General features: G+C 40.9%; 1 protein-coding gene across 2 annotated transcripts; it reads right to left on the bottom strand.

Moving 5' to 3' along the window:
• Positions 1-243: 243 nt before the first annotated feature.
• On the bottom strand, positions 244-12,091 carry CREBRF (CREB3 regulatory factor). 2 transcript variants are annotated; one of them, XM_010191023.1, is made up of 9 exons: positions 11,913-12,091; positions 10,544-10,669; positions 8,611-9,694; positions 7,976-8,077; positions 3,994-4,188; positions 1,608-1,797; positions 1,103-1,176; positions 601-723; positions 244-359 (listed from the first exon to the last, which is right to left on the bottom strand). In XM_010191023.1, exons 1-9 carry the CDS (start codon positions 11,919-11,921, stop codon positions 244-246), a joined length of 2,019 nt encoding a protein of 672 aa, XP_010189325.1. In that variant the 5' UTR covers positions 11,922-12,091. The 2 variants fall into 2 exon arrangements, with proteins under 2 accessions (XP_010189325.1, XP_010189326.1); XM_010191024.1 differs by lacking the exon at positions 7,976-8,077.
• Positions 12,092-17,865: the final 5,774 nt, after the last annotated feature.

Below are 17,865 nucleotides of genomic sequence, written 5' to 3'. Positions count from 1 at the left end.
AGAATCCTCATCTCTGCATTTAAGCTTAAAGCAGCTTGAAACTACCTGGTTTATGCTCCAAAAATGCTATTAAGCATTTTATATCATGCTTTGATTTGGTTTACTACATTGTTATGTAAAAACAATGGAACCTAATTGTGTTTACGTAATGCTAAACTGACATGCAGACCAGAATGCAATTTACAACGACGTACTTGACAACACAGGTGGAGTCTGCCCAGTGAGAACAGCTGAAGTTATGTCTTAAACTTTTGACATTGGTATTCGTAGCCCTACAAGGCCTCCGGTGGGGTCTCCTTCTGCAGTCTTCTCTAAAACTTGATTCACGAATTCTGACGTCTGTCCAGCTACAGGCAGTCCTACAAAGGGAGGGTAAGAAAACGTGCTGTGAGGTTACTAGTAACTGCACCCGTTTGTGCACCCCTATAAATGACTGAAATCCAGTGAACACCTTGGTTAGTAACCAAGCCAATGGCACAGACAACTAAAATTAGGAAGCGCTTCTTTCTTTGCGCTATTGCAGAAATTGTTTGCGATCTAATGGATCATAGATTATACATCTCTTCACATACATACAAATACGTTGTGTTTGCTGCTTACCAAGAGTGTCTTTAATAAGTATGTTCAACTTTTGTTCCATGTTGATTCCTCTGTCATCTTTAGGTACCTGCACCCGATTAACTATTTCTTGTTTAATGGAGTTGATCACAAACAGTAAATTATCTGCAAAGAAAAAACCTGGATTAGATGTACAGCACATTGCCCCTGGAGCAAGAGAGATCCATAGCTGTCCACATACTGTTATCTTTAAGTGTCAAAGATGTCACATCACACTTACTGTAAAATTAAGATGTAATATAAACATATTTTCAACAATATTTACATTCATAAATTTACAAAATTTATCTCTGTAAAGTAGCTCAACACTGCAGGTAACCCAATTTACTTTATGAAGTGGACTGGTTTTGTACCAAAAATTGTCAGATTTCTATCAACCCTGTTTTCTCTATAAACTGCCAGGTATGACCCAGGTTACATGACGGTGCAAAACACAGACTTGTCTGAGCAAAAGAGAAATTAAGATGTGAAGAGTTGTATTTACCATATTCCGTGTTGAGACCCCAGAGTTTTACTTTATTGGCTTCATACTGGGCTTTCTTTTTTAGTCTACAAGCCCTATAGTAAGAAGAGGGGAAGAATTAGAACACTAACAAAAACTCCAGAATACTAAGAGCATCTGTTTGTTTGCCACACGTACTTATCGACCAACACTCCCAGAGCTGTGCCATACAAAATCATCTACCTACTCACTCACCTTCGCTGAGAACACTCTACTACCTATGTTTGCTTACATTTCACACTTGTGGATTTTATCACTGTATCAATCATTTGCCCTGCAGCTAACCTAAGCTTCCAGTGGAAATACATAATTATCTAGGAAACAGGCAAACTACATCTCCAAAGTGCCACTTGCCCTGCTTTTTGATAAACTGGTAATTAGCCCATTGCAGAAGCAGAATCTCTTGAGGCAAAAAATACTTAGATTTTAATCGTACAGTTGTAGCAATTCAAATTCACTCATCCATGTAGTGTTATCTAATATATACCTGGAAGCCAACTTGTTCTTTTCTTTTCTTGACCTTGGCCTGGCAGTTAAGGGAAGTTCACTGACTGGCGTCAGGTCACTGATCACCTTATTCAACTTCCTCAGTTCATTTCCAATCTGTAGAAGTTTTCTGGGGTTGGGAGTCAGGTCTTCTACATCAGTCCTCCGTGACTTCTTTGCTGCATATTTTCCTGTTTTAAACACGCAGAAAATTGGGTTGGGAAGTGACGCAATATGTACACAAAGCTGTGAAAAAAACATTCTTAAATATGGGGGGTTTTTGTGTGTGTTTTAAGTTCCTTTGTTTCTTACAAGAGAATGGACTGGAATCATGTGATCCCTGTGGCCTTTCACAATAGAAAGAGCATTTCCAGACAAGCTGCTTTGTACAATTCATATTATATCCAGATCAGATAAGAGCAAATACTGCTGGTCTGGCTACTGGATGTGACAGACAGTGTACACACAACCGTGCTGCAAAATGTACATCACAAGTCCAAATCCAGTTGTTCTGCCCCATCTGTAACTTGCCAGCTCGTGTTCAGACAACATATCCTCTTGCACGCTCAAGTTGTTTAGATTCCTACATAATCTTATTGCTGAAGTTCTGTATTCATTTTTTTGTTAAGGCCTCGCACTGAAACAATCTTTGGTGACACCGAGTTTAAACGATCCACATAAAGGCTAGTCAGCCCTTTTTATATGCATCTGAAGCTATCCAAGGTCTGGTTTGCCTGAGGAAATACACATATTCAAGACAAAATCTTTATTCCTTAATATTCTCTGCCACTGCTATGTGTATTTTTATAGATTTCTATGTAAAATGCTGATTGTTACAGTCACTTACATGCAAATGTTAATAAAACTAACAAAACCTGCTCCAGGAATATTTATTAGAGCGCTGATAATTTAGCATGATTTATCTGAGGTAGTAGATGACCTTGGTACATGTCTGTACGTGAAAATGAAAAAATCCTGCACATGTTATATTTTGTAGCTTCTGGATGTTAAGTAGTGTTTGATCTAAAGATCAGTTGCTCCTCCAAGTGTCTGGTGGGACTGAGTCCTCAAGGAATGTTTGGTTATTTGTTGTTTAATAACAAGTACAGATAAGAAGGAGCAGTGATAGGGACTTTAGCCACCAGTATTTCACCACAAGATTAAAACGTATATAAAAACTAAGGAGATTTTTTTTTTAAAGTTTTCTTCCCTGAATAAATCTACAAGTAACAACAACAAAAAACCCTTTTGGTTTAACTGAAGGTAAACTGCCACGTTAAAGATAGTAATTTTCAACTGTAAGGGAACGTTAATATTACAGCCAGGGAAGCTGGTTTCATTTTCTCCTTCAAAGCCAAAATCAAATGGAGCAGCCTACCAAAGAGATCTTGTGGCAAGAAAACAAACATTACTCCTAAGAGTGGTTTGTTCTGGGTGATGTTAGTCGTCTTGTGTTGTACAGCAAATTGCTAATCAAAAAGTTATGGAAATAAACCAGTTTTTAGACCAACTGGTTTAAGTTTTTAAAGAAGTAGTTTATTCACAGAAGAGTAACTGCTTCACTATGCTGCATTCACATAGGTGGGAGAAACAAGTAGGGAGGAGCAAAGAGAGACTCTGCCCTGGTGAGACCACATCTGGAATATTGTGTTCAGTTCTGGGCTCTCAGTTCAAGGAGGACAGGGAATTGCTTGAAAGAGTCCAGCAGAGCCACAAAGATGATGGAGGGAGTGGAGCATCTCCCTTATGAGGAGCGGCTGAGGGAGCTGGGTCTCTTTAGCTTGGAGAAGAGGAGACTGAGGGGGGACCTCATTCATGTTTATAAATTTGTAAAGGGCGAGTGTCAGGAGGAAGGAGCCAGGCTCTTCTCTCTGATGTCCAATGACAGGACAAGGGGCAATGGGTGCAAGCTGGAGCATAGGAGGTTCAATCTGAACATGAGGAAAAACTTTTACTGTGCGGGTTACGGAGCACTGGCCCAGGCTGCCCAGAGAGGGTGGAGAGTCTCCTTCTCTGCAGACATTCAAAACCCGTCTGGCTGTGTTCCTGTGTGACCTGGTCTGGGTGATCCTGCTCTGGCAGGGAGGTTGGACTGGATGAGCTTTCAAGGTCCCTTCCAACTCCTAATATTCTGTGAATCTGTTACAATTCTCAATTCATCCACCTTCATCTGGAAGAAACCACACTGAAAGTTACTCACTGTGTGCTCACTGTGCTTCCTTGGACACTCTGCAGAGCTCTGCTAAGTGAGCAACAGATTTGCAGCGTTTTAATTATTTATTTTCATGGCCAAAACACAACTTCTCAGCACTTGCAAGTATGGGAGTTTGGCTACTAGAGGTGTCAGAAGGGGAGAGATTAACTTGTAACGAGGACTCTATTCTTACCGTGATGGAGACCATTCTTCTGGTACATGTTACTTGGTAACGTATCTCGATTCCACTCGGATGGCCTCAGCATTCGTTCTTGCTGTGATGGTGTTAGTTGCTCACTGTACTCCCAGAAGTATCTTCGCTTGCCTCTTTTCCGAGAGGATATTGCAGTCATTTCTTTTAAGTCCTCCACAGAATCATTTTCATACCCTAAAAAGATGCATTGCATTGTTTAGATAATGTTGACAGAACTGTTTCTAGCCCTTTAACAGCTGACTGAGCATTCAAGTTAAGAGCAAAACCACAGAGGAGGCCTGTTTTACGTTATCTAATAGACTTGGTTTTCAGTGTCAACTACTACCAGGTACTTGCCTTAAATCCAGGGACATACACTGAGCCAGTGATGGTGCTTTGTTAGTTGAAAAGAGACAGATTATTTATACATTGAAAGCCCCTTGATGTTCCTGACCCCTTAAGCTCTACTGCTCTTGTCCCCTCCAATCCCACCACTGCAAGGCACAGACAACAGCTGCTGGACAGTGTTCTTCCATCCTTACAATTTTCTCCATGAATTTGCAGGAACATAATCCTAACTTGCCTCCACATTTTAATTAATCTCTAATCAAAAAGCATGGAAAGAGAAGCCGATAATAAAGATGGATTAGTAAAATGCTAATAAAGAAAGCAAAATTATTCAGTCATAGATTATTCTGAGTTGAAAGGGACCCATTAGGATCATCAAGTCCAACTCCTGCTGCTCCTGGAGTTTGAATACCTTTGGGAAATAAATCAAACCACCCATCTCCATCAGACTAAAGGAAGGGGCTCTGTTATCAGGACAATGACCCAAAGCCCGTAAGAAAAGGCCATCTAAATTGAAGGGATCTGGACACAGGCTCTTCAATCTCTCCCTCACCTCTTTAGTGGGATGAAGAGAACTGATCCATAGTAAAGCTACATGGTATTTTAGAGGTATATTATGATGCACTTGATACGATGAACTCTTCCTGAAGCACATGGAAAGTGTAATGCCACTATCCACATTGCATAAATATTTATACCATAATTATGTAAACAAACCAGTTTTAAAAATCCTACATATGCTTTAGAAAATAAAGACAACCTATACTATGGTTAAAAACGCCCAACAAACCACTGCATCACCTTTTGTAGTAAAATGCTATGCAACAGTACACGTTTACTTAAAGAATGCATTTCAAAACATCGCATACACTGATGGAGCTTAAAGAAAAGCCAACCACTGAACAGAACAGACCGTCAGCTTAACAAGCCTTGACCCCATATGCCTGAGCTCTCCTTCATCTTCTAACAGCAGCACAAAGAACACTTTCCTCTTTTTAAAACAGTCCATTCAATTGGTCCGTTTGCACTCGAAAAACCAGTTGAAAGAGGAAAAACAAACTTTGCTGGTTTGGTCCGAGTAAGTATGAATAAATGTTAGGTGCACAGAGCAATTAAATCAGGTCTAAAGTCCTGTTTCTAGTCACTTCATCAGCTCATTTACTTTGATTTTTAGTTTATTAAAAAGACAGTATTTTAAAGGCAAATAAAACAATGAAGCACATTGTTTTCCTGGATAGCCAAAATGATTATGACAATTTACATTAAATATAGTTTCAAATACCATAAATATCTTAAACTGTACTTCCATTCTACCCAAATGCTGTTTGACATCAGTATAAAAATATTCTTAAAAACCCACTTACTTTCCACTTGAAAAACCATGTCAAGCTGTGTAACTCATTATACAGACATGTATCAGTTCGGCCCATCTTCATGATAACACAGCATTAAGCCAACTGATGAAAACAAATCTCTTTAAGAGCTGACATGTACAAATGTAAAACGAGGTTAAAATCAAGACTTCCTGTTTGCTTATTTAAACCATAAATAAGTTAGCAATTGAAATTATGTTGACTTAATGCATCCTGCCTTGCAACTCTACCACTGACCTGCTATGACTTTAAAGTTACATGGAATAATCTGGTGCACCACGTCCCAACCCAGTCCATAACACACAGGAGTGCAACAAATCTGTTCAGATTTTCTGCACTGTATTCATTTTCCTTGACTTCTCCTCTTAGCGAAGATCATGCAGCAGTCTCACTTTCCGGTGGGCTTCTCAGAAATCCAAAAGGGTTCTTTTATTTACCTTTCAAGCCCTTTGCCAGTCCCTCCTCAAAAAATTACGTTCACATCCCTCATTATGGTTTTAGGATTAAATTCACCAGGGTTAAATTAAGTAAAACAGAGAACAGGATAGACACGAGTACTGCATCTTACCAGATCAAATGCAAAAATAACCCCACCAAAACACAACCAGAAAAAAACCTTCTCTTTACCATTTAATCATACCAAATTCTGTCAAACTGTTTACAAGTCTTTTTTCCCCAACTGATGGTCCAGGTGCTCAGTTAGTTATCCAGTGTTTATATCTATATATATATATGTATGTATGTATGCATGTATATATACATATACACACACACACACACGTGTATGTTTTTTATATATATAGAAATAACAGCTGTCCAGGTTTAAACAACCTCCATGTTTCCACAAGCACTTTTCCCTTTCAGCCATTTCTTCTCCACTGCTACTGAAAACTGAACCAGACGTTGCACCTCCCATTTCTGGAACCTCTCCACTACTTGATGGGAGAAGCAGTCATTTACAAATATTTCTATTGAGACAGGTAAAACATACTAGTAATGGCAAAAAAAGGTTAAGTGCTAGGAAAGGCATGGGCTTGTAATTCCCATAATAAATTACCTTTGCAGGGGCCCAAAACTGCTAAATCTGTATCATGGTGATAATAAAAACAGCGTTGCCCAAACTTGCCAGAAGGCCAGTCACATTTATAGTTATTTCTCCAAGTTCCTGATACTCACTATATCTAAGCATCTCCTCAGACAACACTAACGCTCTAAGAAAGCATTTAATGCACTCCAAAGACATACATCAAGAATAAACAAAAGCAAACACAATATACAAAGCAAACTGTGTCTAAATCAAAGGGTCAGCAATAACTAGCACATTTTTTTCCTTTCAGCAAACTGCATCTTCACTCTAAACTTATCAACTGATTTTGGTTTCATTACTATGGAAGATTAAATCTTCCCGTGCCATGCCTATTTTCAGAAACTTTATCCATAGTATTTACCTTTACTCTAAAGGTAAAAAAGCAACACAAAGTACAAGAGTGACATGACTAAAATATCTGGAGATATCACCTTCTAATATAATCAAAACATACGGTAAAACTTGTGATAATATCATCATAGTTGAGGGGAATGGCTTCATTCACTTACAAGTTCTGGGAAGCTCGTATGAGCCAAGTTCCTCAGCTACTGTACTGCACCACGTAGTTGTATTTCAAGGTGGGAGTGACTGCTTGTTAGTGAAATTTGAACAAACAGCAAATAGTTAATGTCATTCCATCAACTCAAACCCCAGCGTTTTCACATGGCACCTCTTTTCCAAGGTTACCAGGCTTTCTGTGCAACACGCCTCGGTGGGCTGCACAGCACTGTGTGGTACAGAGATCATTACAAAGCTGTAACAGCTATTCAGAGCCCCAGAAAGTAGAGGGAGTTCAATTCAGAAGGGAGGAAGAGGTTTTAAAATGCTAATGAAGATGTGCTATGTACAAGAAACACAAAGGGTATAATGCTTAACAAATTTAATACCAAGTCAGGAAATCTATTTCGAAAGTAATTTAATCTGAGAGTTCATTGTGACAAACACTGACAAGCTTTAGGCAAGCTGCTGTTTTTAAAAAGGCAAAATTTCAGCTTCTTTCCCCCCTGAAGTTACACATTGCAAATGTCTGAATACCTTAATTATTATACTCTACTAGAAAGCGTTTATAAAATGTGAGTATTATAACACTTTCTACAATGAAACTAATACTTGGCTGCAGTCCTGTCCCTTTCCATTCAGGTTTTATTTTTACACTATGTTACTGCTTTGTTACCTTCTAGGTGAAGGTGAGTTCTTATTTCTGCTGTTAAGGCTCCATTTCTACATGCAGGAGAGCAGGATTCAGCATCCTTTGAAGACCCACTAAGTGTTACTACTGAGAACCACCAAGAAATGGTTCTGTTAGTTTCAGTGGGAGGTGCTCTTTGGATTCTGTGGAAAACTGTACCTACAGTATGACTTAAGTAGTTATTCAGTTATTTCATCCAGGTTATGATTTCATACCAGCTATCAAGAGATACAACTCTGGATAAATTCAAAGCAGCAACCTAATGAAGCACTAGAGAGCTCTGCACATCCTATCATCAAGCCATGAAAAAGGAACACAACAATTGCAGGTAGTTGCTCTACGACCTTAGGCCGCAAGCTAGGTTTCCTGTATTCTCCATTATAACTTTTGTTGCACGACCACAGTTTATGCAGTTTTTCTTGAAACAGGGCAACAGAGACCCTGTACAGTTTTCATTAATACCATTTTGCAAAGCACTCAGAAAATCTGGGATGAAAGTTCATCATTTAAATGATCAGTGTTACTCATGTGTAACTCTACAGCATTCAAAAGCATTCTCTCCCGCTTGGCAGACAAATCCATTAACCTTCACGTTAACAACGCCCCAACATTGCTGGTACCTGGCTCTGAGAAAGTATCGCTGATGTCATCATCTTTATCGTCCTCATAATCTTCTTCCTCATCATCGTTTTCGGACAGCTCGTGCTCACTGCCAAATCCTTCATCATGGTCCTCATCTTCAATATCGTCCTCATCATCCTCGTCTTCCTCGAGGTCTCCTTTGGCTGACTGCTCACCCAAACTGTCCGTTACGAAAAGGGAATAGTTGTGCTCTTCCTTCTTCTGTGAAGAATCCGACACCGATGTGCTGGCAGAAAGACTGCTCTCCCCCACAATAAGCCCTGGGGTTTCCTGGGGTGGACTGAGGAGGAGCTCTTGAGTCTCTTTAAAAGGCAAAACAGGAGGTGTACTGTGACTATGGGGGGACTCTATTCCTTTTCTTTCTTGTCTCTTTGCTACAGCACCACAATAGCAGGTGTTTTCCTTTGCTGCATCAGCATGTGCCTGGCTCAGCACCGGCCTGCTCTGTGGTAAAGGATTGATCTTTACTTTTGCCTTTTTAACATAGTCTTTACATTCAACATGAACGTTCACCTTTTCGTTATTGTACACGTTGGTCTTCACCATGATTTGTGCACTGGAAGCAGGCTGAGTTGCAGGTTTGCTTGCCTTCTGAACACAGTCCGACAAAGGTGCCTCAGCCTGAACGTTTTTGGAGGAACAGACTGGGGCTGCTGCTCTGGTTGCAATTTTTTTGCCAGGTAACAAAGAATTTAAAGGGTTTTGTTTTACACTAAAGAGCAAATCAGGGTAATAGAGTGAATCAGAAACGGGTTGGGAGTCCTCACTGTTAAGCTGAGCCAGTGTTGGTGTTTTGCTTATCACCTCTTCATCTTGGTATGGGCTTGAAAAGTCATCAAGGCCCAAGTAATCCACCTCTTTTGTTCCCCAGATGTCACAGCTGGTTAATTTAGTGTACTTTGTTAGGTCTTCACAGTAGGTGTCCCACTGCTCCCATTTGGAGGTGAGAGCAGCTTCTTTGTCCAGGATGTCCGTAAAAGACTCCAAGTTCTCAAGGTCTTTGCAGTCCTCCATCGAAAGTAAGTTGTCTCTGGAGCTTTGCTGATAGTCCATTTCTCTGTCCTGTTCATAAAATTACAAGTTAAAAATTAATACAATTAAAAATGTATCAATCATCTCTGTCCTCTACTCAATCTAGTATGGCAACCTTAATTCCAATGAACTCTAAGAGAGTGATAACATAACGAAGATTCCTCAACTTCCAGCTAAAAGCTTTTGTGAGGGTCAGACTGAAGTCCAGCTTCCATGCTTCAGCAGCTGATCCATCTGAAGGGATTGCTAAAGATACAAGTAAAATGCTGCTGGATTCTTCTTCTGCTATAGCAAATTCATCTGGTCATCAGGAACTAAACTAGTACCAATAGCCATGTATTTAAAACATGAAAGACATCACAGGCAAGCTGTTCCAGTCTCTATTAACCTAGGTCAATCTTTGCTGTGTGCTTAACAGAATACGCTCAAGTTTACCAGTCCCTGGAAAACCTCGTTCTAACATGATCACTAACAACGATGAGCTATCTTTCTCCTTTGATGCAGAGGGGAAAAAAAGCTAGTACAAGTAGCTCATGAGTCAACTTTTATTTTGCTTTCCCTGCATTCACAGCTTGGGTGAAGTGGCATATAGCTGTTCTTGCAGAAAAGATTGTGAGGAAGAGTCTCAAGCACCATTACATAAAAACAACACAGCTCAATCTGAGACTTGGATCTCAAGCCTCTCCTGATGGCCAGCTTTAACAAGCTTCTTTTGAGGAAGCATCACGTTTGCTGGACAAGCAGTTAGGCTCTTCCCTCATCAGTAGCTAGCAGTAATGAATAATCTTCTAGCATTCTTGAACAAATACTCCTTTATACTACGTGAACTGAGGGTATTAGACAAGGAGACGAAGTTATGTACACACACAGATTACCTACCAGTTCGTACATGAAGTCTGGATCTGAACTGCTTGCCAAGAGATCCGTGCTCATCAGAGTCTGCTCTGAAAACACATGGCTCCGAAAGGCGTCCCCAAAAGGAGGGTCCATTCCACTCACACTGGGCTACGACAAAATCGATACTGACATTTGAAGCATGCTATAAAAAGGCATACTCTTTTCTTCAACAAAACATAAAGAGTATCACCATTTCATCCAAGTCTCTGAACTTGTGCTATACCTGCAGCTGGAAGGTTTTTACCTACACAGATAAGCATGTCATGTCTCAGAGCGAGAGAATGCTTTAAGAGCAGCTAACAGCATGCAGCTCTTCAATCAAAGGACACATTTGTATTCATCATATAGCTGCAAGAGCATTGCTCATTCATTCTTTTTTGTGGGTTTGAAATTCTCGTGCTTTTGCCAAGTTTAGGGATACGTTAGCATTTGTAGAAGAGGAGAGCAAGTACTGGCAAGATCTGTGAGCACCAACAGGCACTAGACGCTTGCAGGGCCTTCACCCTAATACAAACCACTCTGTACTAAAGCAGCATTGACTGCTTTTAGAACCATTAAAACTCATAAAACTTGCACCTGAGAGCGTAGCAAAATTTATTACAACTAAATCCAGAGTGTTTTCTCTCTTGAACTCTACCAAAAAATCATTATGCACAATGACTGGGCACGCAGGGAATGGGCAGCAAGGCTTTCTGCTACATTTAATTCCAGCCTCTATTTACTGGCAAGATCTGTGAGCACCAACAGGCACTAGACGCTTGCAGGGCCTTCACCCTAATACAAACCACTCTGTACTAAAGCAGCATTGACTGCTTTTAGAACCATTAAAACTCATAAAACTTGCACCTGAGAGCGTAGCAAAATTTATTACAACTAAATCCAGAGTGTTTTCTCTCTTGAACTCTACCAAAAATCATGATGCACAATGACTGGGCACGCAGGGAATGGACAGCAAGGCTTTCTGCTACATTTAATTCCAGACCTCTATTTCTCTTCTAGACACACTCGCCCCGAGGGCTGGGAATGGAGAAACACTGTGCTGCTGAAAGTCATCCCGTGTGCTGATGTGTGAACCCCTGCAGCAATAAAAGGCTGCTCTCCAGGCATCCATCGGCATCAAGACAACTTTGCTGAATCTTGCTGGGTGAACAAATAAAGTACCAACAGCAGCAACGCAACTCCTACCAGAGACACTACTGGGACTCTAAAGCATATACACCATTTAATCTCTTATAAATTCTCTCTGCTAATGCCAGTCAAATTTGCTCTTAAACTATTTTTATTATTATTTTTTTTTTAGACAAGGAAGCTAAATTATTCACAGAAGCAAATCAAATCATAACAGACTTACCTGAGGCATTTCCAAGCCCAGATTCCCCAAATCCAATTCCAAACTTCTTGTTTTATTCACTTGTAGATTTCTTTCCAGCTTTACTTCTGTCTCAGTGAGTTTACACAATCCATGTAATGAAATTTTTCCTTAAGATTAACTTCAGTTCACCCTGATGGAGCTCTTCTATTTGTAGACTTCTGTGTAGAATAAACACAGCAAACCCCCAAGGAGGTAAGCAATCCTTCACCAAAAAGGCAGCGCATAAAGAACAGCCAAAGCGAAGACAAAATTTCCCCTGAAAAGTGATTATTCCTCATGCTGGAACACAGAGCAATTGTCTTCCTGCCACCTTTCATTGAATGAAAAGCTACAGATGCTACAGAACAGAGCTGCTGCAAAAACCTTTTGGGCCAAGTTACATTTTATTGCCATTTTTCCTCACTACCAAGGCCATGAGCTCTACAGACATGAAAAGCAAAGCCTGCCTAATTGGAAATAATGACCAGCATACTGCTGGGTGTACAAGAGAGAAACAAGCTTTATGACTAATGTAACAGAGCCAGTAAATTCTAAAAACGTCTCATGCAAACGTCTCAGAATAGTAATAGTAATTTCAGAATAGGCAGTAATGCTGTTTCAGTGCTATCTCCTCCTTTTCTTGAGGGACTGATCCACGGAGCATCAGACAAGATGGTATCAATCACTCGTATAGCAACATCTAGCGGTAGAGCTTGCAAGAACAGCAAGCGCACTCAAAGCCCAGCAGCAGAGGAAGGGAAGAGAGAGATTTCCACAGCAGAACTAATGAAAAATTCTGCCGAATTCCAAGTTGTCCAATAAAATGTCTTCTCTGCTCATTTCAAGTCAGGCACATGTTGAAATTGGTCCAACTTATCTGACAGTGATTTCACCAGTTTAGTAGAGTCTACAGACCTGCTGCTACTTCAGATGCCCATCTAAAGACTTTTCCAAGCCTCATATCCTGCTTAATCACAGAATCACAGAACGTTAGGGATTGGAAGGGACCTCAAAAGCTCATCCAGTCCAATCCCCCTGCCGGAGCAGGAACACCAGATGAGGTTGCACAGGAAGGCGTCCAGGCGGGTTTTGAATGTCTCCAGAGAAGGAGACTCCACAACCTCTCTGGGCAGCCTGGTCCAGGGCTCTGTCACCCTCACTGAGAAGAAGTTTCTTCTCAAATTTAAGTGGAACCTCCTGTGTTCCAGCTTGTGCCCATTACCCCTTGTCCTATCATTGTTTGTCACCGAGAAGAGCCTGGCTCCATCCTCGTGACACTCACCCTTTAAATATCTTGCATTTTGTAACAACGGAAGGAAAACCTGAACTGTAAAAAGCAAGCACTTTAGCACAAACATCAATAACTGTATCTACGCTGAAAGTATAACAAAAGACTCATAAGTAATGGGAAGTAAAAAAGAACAAGGTTACAAAATAAACAACAATTTAAAAAATCATCCATGGCACCAACCCTTATTATCTAATGTAACTACGCTGTCTTCAAGGATGCTGCTTTCTTACTGCCTTGCTTGCCTGCAAGATCCCTACCCTTATAAAAAAAGCCTCTTTTTAACAAAGCAGCAGCATTAGAAGAGCATAATAAAAAAAACCGGAGCCATCACACTCGTAGAGTTTTTCAGTTAAAATGCATTTGTTTCTCTGAGCAGAGTTCTTCACTCAGCATTGCTCCTAAGTCAGCTTTTGGTGCAATCTGCTCAGGCTTTGTTTATTCTCTTGTTTTGAAAAACAAATAGTAAAGTAAAAACCTTCTCCTACAGCAGAGCTACGCTCAGAAACCTCCTCCCACCAGCACATGACAGCATCCCCGTGATTATTCCTCCTTTCAGATAGGATCTCAGCTATTTTGTTATGTTCAGCATATATAACATCAGACTGTGGAAAAACAGACACTGTGCAAAGAAGCCTTTACTTATCAAAACACTGCTTTTCAAATAGGGGCTAGAACATAAAGAACAACAATTACAGGCCCAGTTATACACAAGCTCTCAGTAAAACCACGCTACCGCCCTCTAAGCAAGCAACTCCTTGTACGTCCCTGTGTCAACTAAGAGCCAGTTCCTTCTGAGGAAATGGTCTTTCTGCTCTCTAACTTCCAGGGAACTCCTTTTACCTATCTTAAAGTGACAATTAAAGTTGTGTCCCAGGGCAACGTGCCTCAACAACCCCTGCTCCCTTCACCCAGCGAAGGCTGCACCGCAGCAGAGCCCGTCCTGCCCACGCTGTTGAACAACTCATTCACTTTTCAACCTGGCCCTACCTAGGAGAAAAGGCCTGTTCTTTAAACAAATAAATGATGTTCATATACACAAAGAATAAGGATATCATCTTTAATACTAATCTTCATCTAAGTCATATCTTCCTTTCTTTCCAGACAAAGTGGCAGAGGTTGATGTCTTTTGCAACAGAACATCAGGTTAAGTCCGTGGTGTCAACTCCAGTTCACCACCAGCACCACCTGCCTTTGCACCAGACACTGTCAGAGTTCTGCTGCCACACGGTACAAATGGGACAGAAAGGAGACGTTTGCTGCTTCTTCACCCCTTCTTCTTTATGTTTTTGTTAGAAGACGTATCTCAAGCCATCCCACTGTCTTTCATACACAGCCAGGAAAGGTGGGGTGAAAATCAGTACTGACAACGATTTCGGTAACAAGTGACCAACGTTTCCACGTGTCAGGACCAGGGAGCTTCTGAATCATTTATGAATCCTCAGAACAGCCAAAAATGTCCAAAATACTTCTAGCATCTCAAAGACTAGAGTGATCTTTTAGCTATAAACTTACAGCACCATTTAAGAATGACAGTGTATGTCCTCCCAGGTCAAAGCAGTGTATCAGCTACTCTGATTGTTCCCGTGATTCTCTTTATATTTCATTCTTGACATTTCATAATATTAATATTTAAATTTGAATCCCGTTAGGATATAGTCAAGTATTTTACAACCCAAGATTTTTCTTGGTAGCTCTGTGGAGGAGGGAAACATGGTGAGGCCATAAAAAGACACTGCCTCAGGGAGCTGCACAATCTAGGCACGCCACACGCTTCACGCTCCCAACAAAGCAGTCCTGCTTCCAGCTGCTTTCTAAATTTCTCAGAACCATCAAGGCTTTCATTAAAAAGGCTCTTAGTGTTCACACTTAACTACCAGTATTTTTTCATGAACTGGTAAATAAAGAAGTATGGTAGAAGTCAATGACACATACAGAAGCACAGACATAAAATCTGAGCTCACTGTGAAGGCAAGTAACTTAGTAAACTGCAGCTGAAGTCCCATTTTTACAGATTTTATCATTATTGGCACTCTCAGCCCAAGACTGAGTTAGAACAAAACAGATGTTATGTTATCTCTAATGAATACAAATTTGAATGAACTGAAAGATCTGTGGCAGAGCTCAAGAACAGCAGTATAAGAATTACCGAAGATAAATATTGCAGGAATTTCTACTTTAGGACAATTTTCATTAATGCCTTACATCAGCCCTTTCCAATGCAGAGACAGAGATGTGCTTCACAGCCACTGAACCGCAGGTGGAATACGCAGCCCGAGGCAGTGGGCAGGGAGCGCCACTCCTTTTGGCAGCAGCCTGCAGTTAAATCAGATTAAAGTGATTAAGGAACCAGTCCCCGAGTTGGTTCTGTGCCTGCAGATTCCGGAGTCTCATCAGTGCAGCGCTGCGGCCCTGCTCCTGGGAGAAGGCTCACTCGTTCAGCTTTTTAGCAGGGTCTGAGGAAGGGCAAGACATCCCAGGAACTGCTGTGTTCATCTAATAGTTAACTATCTGGGGTACTGCATGCATTTATACGTTGGTTAAAATCCCCATCAGTCACCAGTAAGTAAAGAAAAAACTGTTCCACAGAGTCAATAATTCATTAATCTAATGACAAATCCTGATAAAAATCCTTGGCATTTACGTGTGTTTTGAAAACACATTTAAAACAGTTTAATAGCGATCCCAAGACACCCAGGAAGACTGACCTTCAAACCAGCTAATGCCGGGCTCATTTTTTACCGATGCAGCAGTACCCTTAAACTGGCAGACAGCAGGGCCTCAACTCAAACCATGCGGCATTAAGGAGACGCACGGCAGTTACCACGCACACACCACTTCCCTGGACCAGTGAACACCCTTGTGCGACAACGCTATCCCCAAAGCAGCCCCTATACCAGAAACCCTTCAGATTTCAGCTTGACAACTCCAAAACTCTTCCTCAGTCACCTGTATGAATCATTTGTACTGCAGCTAGAACTAAACTTGCTATTTCTGTCTCACTCAGATGTGTATTTGGTACCATTTGAAAAGCACGCAGAGCGCCGCTATACCATTTTGTTGACTGTACAGTGCTTATTACCACAGCAGCTAAATGCTCGTTATGTACACGTTACACGATCACATTTCATGAAGGTGACTGTGCAGCACCATTTGTCAAAGTTACATTTCTGATGCAGATTAAAAAACAGCAAGTCACAAGAGCCTGTCAGCCCTAAACCCACAAACTCAAACATTCAAAACGCCGAACGGTGAACTTGAGAGAATGTGCAAAAACGATGCCACGTATTTTAAAAGAACCACTGTGCAGTGTTTGCTGTATCTGGACATTTCATGAAGTACTACAGTTAGAGATGCAAGAAGTTCTCCTACGCGTCTCTTAAAACTTTTTTTCCTTCCACATTTGGTGCCAATTTGTTTCCCATTACAGAACACGCTCTGCTCAGGGTTGTCTTCAAGTGGAAAACGTATTTTTCTTAGTTTTGTTTCTGAGTGCAGTGTTCTTGGGTTGGTTTTTTTTCTTCTTTTTACTGATTCTTCAATTATCAGCCAGACTTAGAATTCTTTGACTTTTCTCCCCCACCACAAAGAAACCAGGCTTTCTTTTGTGGTTTCATTTTATTCTCATAGCAGGTGAGCCAAGACACTCCTGTAAAAGGCTTCCCATGCTTCCACCCATCGCAGCCTCATTCACCTGCTCATCCAAAGAAGCCAAGTCCCTCTACACTCTCAGTGATGTATTTGTATTAAACTCCTAGCATAAGCACCTAAGACATCATGTCCTTTACTTTCTCTGCCCTGGAGAGCAAACAACAGCTGCTTAAGACACCCAGACCCTAAGGCTGATGGAGCACTGCCATTTGAAAGAACTAAAGATACACCGAGTTTCACTTCTTTTAAGCCTCTTCCCTTCAGGAGAGGAAACTGCTACTCCACCGTCTCTGTTCCTTTTCCTCTGCTGACCTTCCCCTCCACCAATATTATTTTTCTAATCCTACTTGCTCATCAGCGGACAGACTTCAAGATCTGGAAGTGATAGCACTGAACAGAAGCTCTGGTCTCCAATCACACATGTAACATCTCAGGTTAAGAGCTGCTGAGTATCCAAAAAGAATACAGGGCTACATTCTTTGTGTGAATCAGTACCCCTACATGTCAGTGCCCACTGCCCAACTTCGGAGGAGGTTCCACTTCAGCACCGCTGTGTAAGCAAGCGGCCAGATGCCAAAAACTGATCATCATGCAGGAGGGAGAAGAAAAAAAAGGTTGGTTTTTTTTAAACTGATAAACAACGCGTTGCACCTACGTATTTTATAAGGACTATGCTCAGAATAATATATTCCTACTAGAAGGACGAGCTTTTCTGTACATTCTGGAACAAAGACAGATTTTATTATCGTTTTAGTGCCAAGAGTGGGATGTGCAGCCTGTTATGATATGTTATTATTGTAACTTCTTATATATGAACACACTTCAATTCATTAAAAAAACGTTTAATAGTTAAAGTACGAATAATGTTAGCATATAATGTTAGCAGTAAGACTCACATCCAACATTTTTTTTGAGCCAGAGACTTCCCCTGAAGCAGAGCGTGGCCAAACCAAGGACAGAAACCAAAACCAGGCAACAGTTCAGCTTATCGCCTCCAGCAACATTCACATCCCT

This window comes from Mesitornis unicolor, unplaced genomic scaffold (genome assembly GCF_000695765.1).
Source record: "Mesitornis unicolor isolate BGI_N332 unplaced genomic scaffold, ASM69576v1 scaffold28428, whole genome shotgun sequence".
NCBI classification, from domain to species: Eukaryota; Metazoa; Chordata; class Aves; order Mesitornithiformes; family Mesitornithidae; genus Mesitornis; species Mesitornis unicolor.
The sequence above is the reverse complement of the archived record's forward strand: the minus strand, read 5'-3'. Positions and strand labels throughout refer to the sequence as shown.

Bases quoted from the DNA above. Each gene is read 5' to 3' on its own strand.
- CREBRF (XM_010191023.1), bottom strand. The intron at 4,189-7,975 runs GTAACAAAGCAG...GCATCTTTTTAG, and splicing joins AACTCACCTTCACCTAGAAG to GGTATGAAAATGATTCTGTG. The intron at 1,177-1,607 runs GTATATATTAGA...TTCTTACTATAG, and splicing joins AAGAACAAGTTGGCTTCCAG to GGCTTGTAGACTAAAAAAGA.